This window comes from Austrofundulus limnaeus, unplaced genomic scaffold (genome assembly GCF_001266775.1).
Source record: "Austrofundulus limnaeus strain Quisiro unplaced genomic scaffold, Austrofundulus_limnaeus-1.0 Scaffold434, whole genome shotgun sequence".
Classification (NCBI taxonomy): Eukaryota; Metazoa; Chordata; class Actinopteri; order Cyprinodontiformes; family Rivulidae; genus Austrofundulus; species Austrofundulus limnaeus.
In genome coordinates, this window is record NW_013952836.1 from 11,656 (window position 1) to 25,710 (window position 14,055).

General features: G+C 43.4%; 1 protein-coding gene across 2 annotated transcripts; it reads left to right on the plus strand.

Moving 5' to 3' along the window:
* Positions 1–6,445: 6,445 nt before the first annotated feature.
* LOC106529278 (RCC1 and BTB domain-containing protein 1) lies at positions 6,446–13,260 on the plus strand. Of its 2 annotated transcripts, none has more exons than XM_014024642.1 (13): positions 6,446–6,523; positions 7,244–7,541; positions 7,656–7,806; positions 8,105–8,271; positions 9,423–9,581; positions 9,661–9,768; positions 9,884–10,026; positions 10,239–10,302; positions 10,372–10,498; positions 10,595–10,721; positions 10,851–11,002; positions 12,420–12,550; positions 12,804–13,260. In XM_014024642.1, exons 2-13 carry the CDS (start codon positions 7,416–7,418, stop codon positions 12,942–12,944), a joined length of 1,596 nt encoding a protein of 531 aa, XP_013880096.1. In that variant the 5' UTR covers positions 6,446–6,523; positions 7,244–7,415; the 3' UTR covers positions 12,945–13,260. The 2 variants fall into 2 exon arrangements, with proteins under 2 accessions (XP_013880096.1, XP_013880095.1); XM_014024641.1 differs by lacking the exon at positions 6,446–6,523 and adding an exon at positions 6,550–6,661.
* The last annotated feature ends 795 nt before the right edge of the window (positions 13,261–14,055 follow it).

A 14,055-nucleotide genomic window follows, 5' to 3' on the forward strand; every position in this document is an offset into this window, starting at 1 on the left:
CACACACACACACACACACACACACACACACACACACACACACACACACATGGCTATTATTATGATTATTATAGATCAAAGCCACAGCCTTACTGTGTTTGGAAAGAATAAAAGGTGGAGAGTTGAAGCTCAGCGACTCACTCCGCTGTATGTCCCCTTAAATGCAAATAGACTAGAACATGTGGAGTCTCCACTTTATGCATTTTTTTTTATTTGCGTTGGGGGCGGAGTTATACTTTCCCGGTGGGGGGTGGGGTAAGTTCCATTTTAAACTCAAATGTCTTCAGTGAACAACAAAAACAAAAGAATTTGACTTGCTGTTCCAAGACTTCTGGAGCGGACTATAGATCGTTGATCATTTCACAGAACTCAGATCCAGAACCGCACGGCATTCTGGAGGATGTAGGCAGAGGAAAGGCTTTATGTGCTTGACCTCTCACAGTCCAGCTAAGCAAAGTAAGTGCCATCAACTTACTCTTCGGTCAGCGAGCGACAACCTGTTTCACCACCGTGACTCAGAACTGCTTCAAAATAAAAAAAAAGGACATGGAGTGAAAGCAGGAAATGAGTGCAACAGCTCGAGAGGAAATTATGGATAAACGAGGAAAGGTCAGAAATAATCAGCTTTTTTTCTCCTGGTCCTTATTTCAAACAGATAAAACAAAAAACTGATCAATAATTATCAATATCGACTGATGTAAACCGTTTATATCCTGATATATTTTTGACCCATATCACCCAGCCCTACCAGGAAACATCTTGAACAAATACCTGAACCACCTCAGTAGCGGCTCTACTCAGAGCTCCTCCCCTGGTTTGGTCACCCTACAAAGGAAGCTTATGTGGCCGCTTGTGTCACTAATAGCGGTTAAAATAATATTTAAATAAGTTTAGCAAATTAGTCTAAATTCTATGATTAGTCATTGGTAAAATAACCAATTCTATTATTAAGTATGAGGAATTATTTGAATTCTGGGCATTCCAGTTTCTTCCCACAGACCAAAAACATGCCTTAGGCTAATGCTGACTCTAAATTGCCTCTGATGTGAGACAGGGAGTGAATGGTTGTTTGTCTTATTTGTCTCTTTAAGGATGCAGTCAGATGTCAGATGTTGGATGTCACCTCTCTGGTGGGGAAGGAGCCTGAACTGGTGTGTGAGGTTGAGAGGTTCCGACTAGATATAGTCGGACTCACCTCGACGCACCGCTCTGGCTCTGGAACCAGTCTCCTCGAGAGGGGTTGGACACTCTTCCACTCTAGAGTTGCCCATGTTGAGAGGTGCAGAGCAGGAGTGGACATACTTATTGCCCCCCATCTTGGTGCCTGTACGTTGGGGTTCATCCCGGTGAACGAGAGGGTAGGCTCCCTCTGCCTACGAGTGGGGGGACAGGTCCTGACTGTTGTTTGTGCCTATGCGCCTAACAACAGTTCAGATTACCCACCCTTTTTGGAGTCCTTGGAGTGGGTGCTGGAGAGCGCTCCTAATGGGGCCTCCCTCGTTCTGCTAGGGGACTTCAACGCTCACGTGGGTAATGACAGTGAGACCTGGAGGGGCGTGGTTGGGAGGAACGGCCCCCCCGATCTGAACCCGAGCGGTGTTTTGTTATTGGACTTCTGTGCCCGTCATGGATTGTCCATAACAAACACCATGTTCAARCATAAGGGTGTCCATATGTGCTCTTGGCAGCAGGACACCCTAGGCCGCAGTTCAATGATTGACTTTGTTGTTGTTTTATCTGATCTGCGGCCGCATGTTCTGGACACTCAGGTGAAGAGAGGGGTGGAGCTGTCAACTGACCACTACCTGGTGGTGAGTTGGCTCCATTGGTGGGGTAGGATGCCGGTCAGACCTGGCAGACCCAAACGTATAGTGAGGGTCTGCTGGGAATGTCTGTCAGAGTCTCCCGTCAGACGGAGCTTCAACTCACACCTCCAGGGGAACTTCGAACAGGGGGACATTGAGTCTGAGTGGGCCATGTTCCGTACCTCCATTGTCGAGGCGGCTCACCTGAGCTGTGGCCGTAAGGTTGTTAGTGCCTGTCATGGCGGCAACCCTCAAACTCGCTGGTGGACGCTGGGGGTGAGGGATGCTGTCAGGCTGAAGAAGGAGTCCTATCGGGTCTTTTTGGCCTTTGAGACTCCGGAAGAAGCTGATGGGTATCAGCAGTCCAAGCGGATTGCGGCTCAGGTGGTCACTGAGGCAAAAACTTGGGCGTGGGTGGAGTTCGGAGAGGCCATGGAAAAATACTTCTGTACGGCTTCGAGGCGATTCTGGTCCATCATCCGACGTCTCGGGTGGGGGAACTGTTTGTCACCAACACTGTTTATGGTGGAGATGGTGCGCTGCTGACCTTAACTTGGGGCGTTGTGGGTTGGTGGGCTGAATACTTCGAGGACCTCCTCAATCCCACCAACACGTCTTCCCATGAGGAAGCAAAACCTGAGGACCCTGTGTTGGACTCAGCAATCTCTGGTGCTGAGGTCACTGAGGTGGTTAAAAAGCCCCTCGGTGGCAGGGCGCCAGGGGTGGATGAGAGTCGCCCGGAGTTCCTTAAGGCTCTGGATGTTGTGGGGTTGTGTTGGTTGACATGACTCTACAACATCGCGTGGACATCGGGGGCAGTTCCTCTGGATTGGCAGACCGGGGTGGTGGTTCCCCTATTTGAAAAGGGAGACCGCAGAGTGTGTTCCAACTATAGGGGGATCACACTTCTGAGCCTCCCTGGTTAGGTCTATTCAGGGGTCCTGGAGAGGAGGGTCCGTCGGATAGTCAAATCTTGGATTCAGGAACAGCAGTGTAGTTTTCGTTCTGGTCGTGGAACAGCGGACCAGCTCTACAGCCTCAGCAGGGTCCTGGAGGGTGCATGGGAGTTTGCTCAACCAGTCTACAGTACATATGTTTTGTGGATTTGGAAAAGGTATTCGACCGTGTCCCTCGGGGACTCCTGTGGGGGGTTCTCCGGGAGTGTGGGGTACCAGGCCTGTTGATACGGGCTGTTAGGTCCCTGTACGACTGGTGCCAGAGCTTGGTCCACATTGCCGGTAGTAAGTCAGACTCGTTTCCAGTTAGAGTTGGACTCCGCCAAGATTGCCCTTTGTCACTGATTCTGTTCATAACTTTTATGGACAGAATTTCTAGGTGTAGCCAAGGTGTTGAGGGGATCCTTTTTGGTGACCTTAGGATCGCATCTCTGCTTTTTGTGGATGATGTGGTCCTACTGGCTTCATCAGATCGTGATCTCCAGCTCTCACTGGAGCGATTCACAGCCGAGTGTGAAGCAGCCGGGATGAGGATCAGTGCCTCCAAATCTGAGACCATGGTCTTGAGCCGGAAACCGGTAGGGTGCCTTCTCCGGGTCGGGGAGGAGGTCCAGCCCCAAGTGGAGGAGTTTAAGTATCTCGGGATCTTGTTCACGAATGAGGGAAGAATGGAGCGGGAGATCAACAGGTGGATTGGTGCTGCGTCTGCAGTGATGCGGGCGCTGTACCGGTCTGTCGTGGTGAAGAGAGAGCTGAGCCAGAAGGCTAAGCTCTCGGTTTACCAGTCGGTCTACGTTCCTACCCTCATCTATGGTCACGAGCTTTGAGTAGTGACCGAAAGAACAAGATCGCGGATACAAGTGACCGAAATGAGTTTCCTCCGCAGGGTGTCTGGGCTCTCCCTTAGACATAGGGTGAGAAGCTCAGTTATCCGGGAGGGACTCCGAGTAGAGCCGCTGCTCCTCCACGTCGAGAGGAGCCAGTTGAGGTGGTTCATCTGGTTAGGATGTCTCCTGGACGCCTCCCTGGTGAGGTGTTCTGGGCATGTCCCACTGGGAGCAGGCCCAGAGGAAGACCCAGGACATGCTGGAGGTATTATGTCTCTCGGCTGGCCTGGGAACAACTTGGGATTCCCCCAGATGAGCTGGCCCAAGTGGCTGGGGAGAGGGAAGTGTGGGTCTCTTTGCTTAGGCTGCTGTCCCCGCGACCTGACCCCGGATAAGCGGAAGAAAATGGACGGACGGACAAAGGATGCAGTCAGACTGTGTACAATTTTAAAAAATAAATAAATAAATCAAGTCCATGTTATCCTCCTAAGAGGATGACCCACAATAAAGAAACATTCTGACTTCTGATCAACAAAAATCTGCAGGTTCATTTTAATATGCAGCTGTGCTTTGAGTAGCAGAGCTGCAAGAGCTAAAAGAACATTTGTTGTGTATCTTGAGCTTGTTTTAGTGCAGCCTGTCATTATTAATGTTGAGGATCTTCTGAAATGTGTTCATTTAATCTAAGGAAAAATATCAAAACATTTGCTAGAGGAAAATGAAAACACTTATCTGAATTATTATTTATTTATTTATTTATTTTTGCACAATCGCAATTCTGAACAGGATGTCAGTGCGTCTTAAGTTATTCCACCATTAACACACTGAATTCAAGGTATGTTGCATAAACAACAAATAGTTAAAGGCTAGAACCATGTTATGCTATTAGAGTCCTCACAACTGCAGCAGCAGATTCAAGTACTTGTGAAACAGTTAGCCCATAAGACAAAAAGGGGGTGTATAATCCCCCTCTAAAGTGGCAGCATGTTCTTCTGAGAGACAGATTTGTGGGCTGAAACCCTCTGTTGCAGAAGCAGCTTTACACAGAAGCTGATGACATATTGATCTGTTGGCTCGGAGGAAGAAATCACAACATGGCCTTCAACTACAGAATATCACTGTGAATGCAAACAACTCTCAGCTGGTGAAAAATAAAACAACCTACTCCCTATAATCTGAAGTTTAACTTTTCAGGATTAGGACAGCTGAAGCTCAATCTGAGTTCAAGATTATTGAATAAAAACACATAAATGACAACACTTTTAAAAATATTAAAAAATATAACCCTACTAAACACAAATATAGAGAACACAACCCAATCTGCAGAAAAACACTGCAATGACGACAGCCTCTACTGCCTTGCCTCTTGGCTTGGAAATAAACTTAAATCTGTGTGCCAGTGCCTCACCTAGTGGTCATCAAGAACAACTACAAGTATGTGAGGGCAAACAATATAATTTCACTAAAGTTTATGGTAGTTTGTGTTTTTAATATTGTTTTTTAAGTTATGTGACAGGCTCAGTTAACAGAAGTTTTATAAGTAAGTAAGTAAGTAAGTAAGTAAGTAAGTAAGTAAGTAAACTTTATTTCTATAGCACCTTTCACAGACACAAACATCACAAAGTGCTTCAGAGAAAGCAAAAATAATTAAAAAAAATAATTAAAAACAATAAAACAGATCACAGATATAAAAACAACAATTAAAACACAATAAAAAGCATTTAACTAAAAGCCTATCTGAATAAAAATGTCTTAAGATGTTTCTTAAAAGAGTCAGTAGAATCTGAGCAGCGAAGGGACAGAGGGAGGGCGTTCCAGAGCCTCGGGGCCACCACCTGAAAAGCTTTGTCTCCACGGGTTTTATAATGGGTTCGAGGGACCATCAGCAGCATTATAACAAATCTTACACTATTTTTCCTTATTTTCACATTATGTCTGCCATTTAAATTTATTTCAACAACTCTAATTCATTACACCAATGGCATTGGGCAATCAGCACAAAATATCATTTGTAATCACGTCACCAACAAATACAATAATAAAAAAAAGGATCTGCAAGAACAGAACTGCATAATATACCACATTTTAAAAATCAGTATAACTAATAGGGCCATGTTTGTTCCACACARTAAGGAACTACACAATGTGAATCATCTTGAAAACAGCAAACTAAGTAGAAACAGAAAAGAATATCACTTGTACTATTCTGATCAGTAATAAGCATGTGTAACAAGCATCTTAATAGTCTACATTTTATAAAAACTGAACTTAATGAATTTTGCTTACTATTTGTTGACAAAAAGCGTAGAGTATCTCCGCCCACAGGACAAAACCTGCTGCAGATACCCCTTACTCGAATATCTCGTCTCCTCTTGTTCACGTTGACTCTGTACATGAAATATATAGCGTTTGCGCCTGTCGGCCACCGTTTTTTTTGCAGTGAACAAAATATCAACATGTGCATTTTTACACAATTTAGGTCCAATTTTTTGTACAAAATATGTTTTTATTTTTACTTTGACACATCATAACCCGTCATATCTACCTGTAATAGAAGCAATGCTCAACAAATATGACCTTAAAAGTTCCCAAGCTAATGTTAGCATAAAAGCTAACGTTGGCATAAAAGCTAACCTTAGTGTTAGATTACGAAAAAAGAGGGAGGGGAATCAACTTTTAGTTAAAACATTGTGAAAGCATGTATTAATAAATGCAATTTAAATGTTCTGCCACCTTCCCTGATCTTCAACGTATTTCAGACTGATGCATTTAGAAACATGCTGTAGGATAACAAAACTTTACTTACGCGTAGTTATAAACGTGACCACAARGGGCCAGTGTTGTCGGATGCAACCAACAGCGAAGAAGATGCATGCACGCATGCGCAGTTTGTCTTAGGTAGCTTTACTAACGCCGGGTAWCCGAATTTGTGCAGGTAATTTAATAGCGATGATGTCTTGTGAATTATTGAAGTAGATTTGTTTGTTATACTGATGGTAATGTTGTGTTTAAACTGTTTTACTGTATGTGTGTCTGTTCACAGTGGATTCTTTGTTATGGAGCGATGCTGTAGGTAGGAAGAAAGAATGAAAACGCTTTAGTTAACTCAGCTGCTGCTAGCGAGTTTTAATTTGTTTTTGCTTGAATCTTGTCTTACAAGAATAACTAAACGCATATTGTTTAAGTTTAAGGTAAAAGGAGAGCGTTTGGTATGAATGACGCAGTTTCAGTTCGCTGATAATGCCCGTGTGTTTCTGACTCGGGCGAAGAGAGCACCTCGCCAGACATCATTAAGAAATTAAGCAATTTAAGAAAGTCCTGCTGATCTTAAGAGGGTCAAACAAATTGTAATTTAAAAAAAAGTATATATTTTTAACTATTTGGTTTTAAATTCGAAGTTAAATGTCAAGTTTTAAACTACTTAAGGGCATATTTTAAACTCTGTCAGCAGGTCGCTTGTGCTRTTTTGACTGCTTTCCATCTCTTACAAAGCAGCTATTATTTTTTAGGGTAATTTATTTATTGCTTGCTCCATGAATGCACGCATTGCTATCCATGTCCAAGTGTCAGATTCTCTCAAGTAAACAAAATAACAATTCCTCTCTTGCTGAAAATGCACGCTCTTATGTCCTTATTTCTCATGTTTCGTTTAAAGTGTCGGCAGGGATGGTCCTGATCCTTGCTCCTCGCCTCCACCTGCCTCACCTCCTCCTCCTCCCAGCCGCCTCCCTTCCCCTCACCATCCAGCGTCACCCTCCTCTTCCCCACCATCCCTGACTTCTCCCCCTCTTCCTCCTCGCTGCCACCGGCTGGGCTGTGCAGGAGCCATGGTGGATGTGGGTAAATGGCCCCTGTTCACGGTGCTGAACAGCGAGGAGCAAGCTGCGATCCGGCAGGCCTGCGTCTTTGGAACGTCGGCCAACGAAGCCGTTTATATCACTCATGCAAACGAGGTGAGCTGCACGTGTTTGTAACTGCAGGCGCATCATTCTGCAAYCTCTGTTTACTGCTGAARTTTTGATGCCTCGGTGTTTGTGTGTGTTGATGTGTGCACTATTATCTGTCAGATGTTTGCGTTTGGCTTGAACTGCAGTGGCTGCCTCGGAACAGGAGACAGCGTGAGCACGATTGTGCCGAAGAAACTGGACTTCCTGAGAAGAAAGAAGGTGGTCAGTTTCAGCTAYGGCAGCGGACCCCACGTCCTGTTAGCTACAGAAGGCAGGTTATTCCTCTACGCTATAAATGTGTGCAGTCCCTGTTTTTATCCTTCAGTTTATTTAAAGTTTGTGCCTTTTAAATCATGTGGAAAAAAWTTTTTTTACAACTGATATCCCTGCATACACAACTTCTTTTATGTCAAATTTTAAAAGACACTTCATGACTTATATATATATATAAAACCATGAATTTACGATGCTGTTTTGACCACATGTCCTGAGTGATTGCATCACAAGTTAACAGTGATCTGATCATTCCTAATGGAGAACAAACTGTTTAAACTCTCGTCTTGTTGCAGATGGTCACCTGTTTGCCTGGGGCCACAATGGTTACAGCCAACTGGGGAATGGCTCGACTAACTCCGGTCTCTCCCCGGTGTCGATCACGACCAACCTGCAGAACATGAAGGTGACTGAGGTGGCCTGTGGCTCGCATCATTCCCTAGCTCTCACCCAGGAAGGTGATGTAAGTATTTTTTCTTTAATTTTGCCTTTTTGTTTTGTGTTCTAGAAACTATAATAGTAGCAGGGTGTCTGCAGGTTGTAAAAGATAGTAAATGAAATTGGCAAAAATGAAGGCCGTTTAAAAGTAATAAATGTCATCTGATGAGGTATTTGTTTTTTATACAACTATCCAGCTATATGTCTCCTAAAAATCCTTTCTCCCTATGACAATAAATCACATTTTGTCTTGGGTTATGGTTAAATATAGCCTGGCCCTTGCCTTCCTACGCAGCTCCGCTCAATTCTAGTTTCTCTGCTCCGTCTGGGACTTCTCCCATAGACAAGGATTTCRCTGGCAGATTTTTAGCTGAACCAATCAGAGAACAGAAGGCGGAGTTTTGAACAACGTTGATTTTCTGCGCAGTGTCTGCTAGTTATTTTAGCATTCAGCAGTGGAGGAAGTGAATGAAGCCAGTYTGTGTTGATAAGGCTTCCAAAGTAAATTAAAATTGTCTGACAAAGCAGCAGCTCTCATTTACAGTTGTCTCGATCGGCTCGGTATATTTCTCCTCTCAGTAGGGTTGTTTACAGCACACGCGATTTCCGGTTAGCTTCTTAGCTTAGCCTCCTTCACAGCGACACACACACACACACACACATATATATACACACACACACACACACACACACACACACACACACACACACACACACGCTTCAGCAGAGGCCACGCCTCCTGCAAGAATCGCTTCTCAATATCAGCGAGTCCAGACCTACGTACAAAGCAAAGTGAAGGACAGGGTCTGGTTTTTACCAGGCTAGGTTAAATAGCAAAATTGTATTAAGGTCTTTCTTTATTGAGGCAAATAAGTAACTGTAATAATACACTTATTACATGAGTTAAGGAAGAAAATGGCACTAATCTATCACTTTATAATGAGTTACCCCCCAACTGAAGTTCGAGGTTGCTGCTACATTTGCAACTTGAAGTTGTTTTGCTATTAAAAACCTATTGTGAGGGTATTAATAAAGGTTTTTAAGTTAACTGAAGAATTTCTGTTTATATCTTGAATTATCTGTGAACTGCAGCTCTTGCAAAACAAAAACCAAACAAACAAAGCCAAAGTTTATGTTAGAGCTGATTGAATCCTCTCATTTGAACTGACTTGTCAGGTTTTTGCGTGGGGGTATAACAACTGTGGCCAAGTGGGCTCAGGCTCCACAGCCAACCAGCCGTACCCCAGGAAGGTGACCGGCTGCCTGCAGGGGAAGACTGGGGTGGGCATCACGTGTGGACAGACCTCCTCCATCGCTCTGGTGGACAACGGCGAGGTAAAGCTTTTCTTTTTATCTCATTCATGCAGGAATCTGTAGTTTGTCCTCGTATTCAAGCCGTCTCATGTTTGTTTAGGTGTATGGCTGGGGCTACAATGGGAATGGGCAGCTGGGTATTGGGAGTAATGGAAACCAGCTGTCTCCTTGCCGCCTTGCTGCACTCCAAGGACTCTGCATTCAGCAGGTGAGACACGAAACAACCTGAATATGTTTCTTATCCATCAGGACATTATTTAGGCTTTTTATYCCAGCAGTTAGTCTGCAAAGAAGTGCGACGTGATCCTTTGTTTTTGGTGCAGGTTGTGGCAGGTTACGGACACTGCCTGGCGCTCACAGATGAAGGGCTGCTGTAYGCCTGGGGAGCCAACACTTACGGCCAACTGGGAACCGGCAACAAGACGAACCACCTCAGTCCTGTGCAGATCATGGCTGACAGAGAGAGGTACGGTGAAGAAGAAAGGCTGCTCYTCTGTCCTGTTAAGATTTCCTGCTTCTTGTCTTTGTTTCTGCCCTCCTCCTGTTTACCTTCCACTCATACTTGTGCGCCATAAACCCTGATTATATAAGCCAGAGAAAAGTCAGACATGTTTCTGTGCACTCCTGGAGGCAAAGAAACCAAACCCCGAAGCTACATTAACTCCTCTGACTCTGCAGGGTTGTGGAAGTCGCAGCCTGCCACTCGACGCACACGTCAGCAGCTAAGACTCAAAGTGGAAAGGTACATGTTCACTTTATATTTCACTGTGTTTGATCATTTGTGTTGTTAACCTGGATGTTCATTTGTCAGGTGTACATGTGGGGTCAGTGTCGGGGCCAGCCCATCGCCCTGCCCCACCTGACSCACTTCACCAACACCGACGACGTCTTCGCCTGCTTCGCCACCCCGTSCGTGATGTGGCGCCTCATGTCCATGGGTGAGGTTTTGTTTTGATCGATTTATTTATTATTTTATTTTTTTGTTTGTTCTTGTCTGAGCCGGCTGAGTATTTAAGTGTCTTGTTTGATTCCAGAGCACGACGACTTCCTGACGGTGTCCGAGGCTCTCAGGAAGGAGTTCGACAGTCCCGAAACGGCCGACTTGAAGTTCAGCGTTGATGGCAAATGCATTCACGTTCACAAAGCGGTGCTGAAAATTAGGTGTGTTTTTATTTTTCTTTATATGTTTGTGGTGTCGAATTTTAAGCCGCTGTGTAAGAATGTCTTGTTTTGTTTGTTGTCCCATGGGAAGAACAAAACAAAAACCTTACATAGTGTGTAAATTTAAAGGTGCGAGCACTTCCGCTCCATGTTTCGCTCCCAGTGGACCGAGGACCAGCAGGACGTGATCGAGATCGGCCAGTTCTCATACCCGGTCTACAGATCCTTCCTGCAGTTCCTCTACACCGACGCTGTCGACCTGCCGCCTGAGTACGCCATTGGTAAGCTCGTTCATTTGCTCACAGGGCTCCTAGTTTGTACCATACCAACTTTATTTATAAAGCACTTAAACAACCATAGGACCAAAGTGCTGCACAGTCACAGTCAATAAACACACAACAGTCACAGTACATAATAAAAGCCAAATCCAAAAATTAAAACTATACAATAAAACAAACACATAAAACTAATTAAAGGGGTCCACGATTAGTTGTAACATTAGACTTTATTTGATAAACATATATTTTAACTGTAAAATAAAGACTAAAAATACTGATGGCTGTTTAGTTTTGTAAATTTTTTAAAATATATTTTAACATGGACGGAGCCATTTTATTTACACACAAAGCATTCTGGGTAAATGATGACGTGGATAGGTCCTCGGTGCGAGGCTGCTAGCGAGCTATATCCACCCTGAAGGTTAATCTTGGACAATATCTGATGATCGACTCTTTTAAATGAAACCAGAGAGCGTTGACAGAGAGGAGAAGGTAGAAATGACTCAGCCTGTAACTGAAAATATGGATGGAGGACAACAGAGTAGCCTGTTAGCCCTCACGCTATATTTCYTTATATGTATTAGCTCGGTGCTAGCGCGACAAGCTAAACTGAGGTCCTCCATCTATATTTTCAGTTACAGACTGAGTCATTTTTGCGTTCCCGTCTCTTGTCAAGTGGATGGAGGACCTCAGTGACGAGAGGAGAATGTGTAGCGCTGAGCTAATACATATATATGATAGCATCAGGGCTAACATTAAAGCTAACAGGCTAAGCTGAGTTTCTTCTTCCATGAAGCAGCTCTGTTGTCCTCCATCTATACTGTATTTTCAGTTGCAGACTGAGTCATTTCTACCTTCTCCTCTCTGTCAACGCTCTCTGGTTTCATTTAAAAGAGTCTATCATCAGATATTGTCCAAGATTAACCTTCAGGGTGGATATAGCTCCCTAGCAGCCTTGCACCGACCTAGTTGATGTCATCAATTTCTCAGAATGCTTTGCGTGTAAATAAAATGGCCCCGTCCATGTAATATATTTTTCAACTTTTAGTTTAAAAATGATAAAAACTGAACATCCTACAGTATTTTTAGTCTTTATTTTACAGTTAAAGTATACGTTTATCATATAAAGTCTAACGTTACAACTAATCAGGGATCCCTTTAAAATAATCTCAAAACAAACTAAAAGTCAACATCTCAGATGGAGCMAAAAGCCAAAGAKAAGAGATGGGTAAGTAGCRTTTTAAAAGCCGACAGGGACGTGGCCCGTCTGATGCCCAGAGGCAGGTTGTTCCACAGTTTAGGAGCAGCAGTGCACAACGCAYGATCCCCTCTAAACTTACGTTTAATTTTTGGGATTCTCAGGTGCAGCTGGTCAGAGTTTGTGTGTTTTTGATGTGCTTGTTTTGTTTGTCGGCTGCAGGCTTGTTGGATCTGGCCACGTCTTACTGTGAGAACCGCCTGAAGCGTCTGTGTCAGCAGCTCATCAAGAAGGGAATCACCGTGGAGAACGCCTTCACCCTGCTGTCTGCAGCCATACGATACGACGCAGAGGTGCTCACCTTCACATTATTTATTTATTTGTTTGTTTATTTATTTATTTATTTACTTTTAATCACTCTGTCTGAGCCTGGTCGTTGGTGCGTTTGGTGTTGGAGCCAAAAGGAGTGTTTTTTTGTTGCATTTCAGAAGCTAAATTTGGTTTAAAGGACTGATCAGCTGCTGGAACGAAGGGTTACGGTTCCATCTAGTGTTCATGCAGCAAACTGCACCTACATTATTACATCATGTTTTGTTTTTTCTGCAGGATCTTGAGGAGTTCTGCTTTAGGTTCTGCGTGAACCACCTGACTCAGGTGACCCAGACGGAGGCTTTCTGGCAGGTAGACGGAGCTATGCTGAAGGAGTTCATCAGCAGAGCCAGCCGCTGCGGCGCCTTCAAGAACTGAGTGGGCCTTTTATTACTTTTATTTTTTAAAGCAACTGAATGTTCTCACCAAAGTGATGCAGCCCTATTTGTTGAGGTGTTTTATATATTTCCTGAGGCTCCTGGCTGAAGTGAAGCTGTTATCTATGGATTTAAATTCAGCACTTTGGCCACTTCCTGAGGAGTCGRCACTCATTGCACCTTTTTTTAATGTCCGATGAATATTTTGTTTTCTTGGCCAGTTCTTACAGTCCTGTTTTACTTCCCTGCATAGTGCAGATGAGTGCAGTGTCTTTGTTTTTAAACTGTTTTTGATTAAAGTATTTTGGATTACAGGAGTAAAGTGTGGTTAAATAATATGGCACTGAAAGTTAACATTTTGGGCACTGTTAAATCATTTTCAACTATTTTATTCTTTTTTTCGCAAATGTAAATATTTATTTGGTATTTTGTAAATGTTCGTGCTTTAATTATAACTTATTATTATAGTTATTGTTAATTTTCTGTTGTCACATTATTTTAGTTTTAATTGTCTGGGCAAATGCACAGTTACAAAAGCTGGAACGATTCAAGGATTTGTTTTTCCATCATGTTTAGCATTTTCTGTATGTTTATTGCAGACTCAGTGAAAAACTAGTTCAAAACTGTAAGCTTCAGCAGAATGAACACGATAGGTTAGATTTGGGTCCGTTCATGACTCATGATGACCAAAGACTTTTTCGGAAATCTTTTTTCTTCTTTCGAAGAGGTGTGGCTGGGATTTTTTTTTTTCTTTGATCAAGTCAGGATGCAGGATGACTGGTGAGATAACTTTCTGTTCTTCTCTTAAGTTTCTTTTTCCTCTGTGCTCCTAAATGCTGAATGAACCTTTGATTTAGTTGGATTAAAGTTTGAACCTCATGCTTGTGATTAAAGCCCAGGGTCATTTAGGCTGGACAGCCCAATGCAGTGAAGGGGTTTAAGGAAAATTAGTTTACTTGTTTTATTCCTAAACGGACATTTTAAAAATTATGGTTTTCTGAGAGAAATGTATTTTTATGCTTTTGAAACGTGTTTGCTCACCTTTTTTTCAACTTAAACACTGAAGGTTTAAAGATTGGAATTGCTGTTGCATTATTTTTCTCTTTTTTATA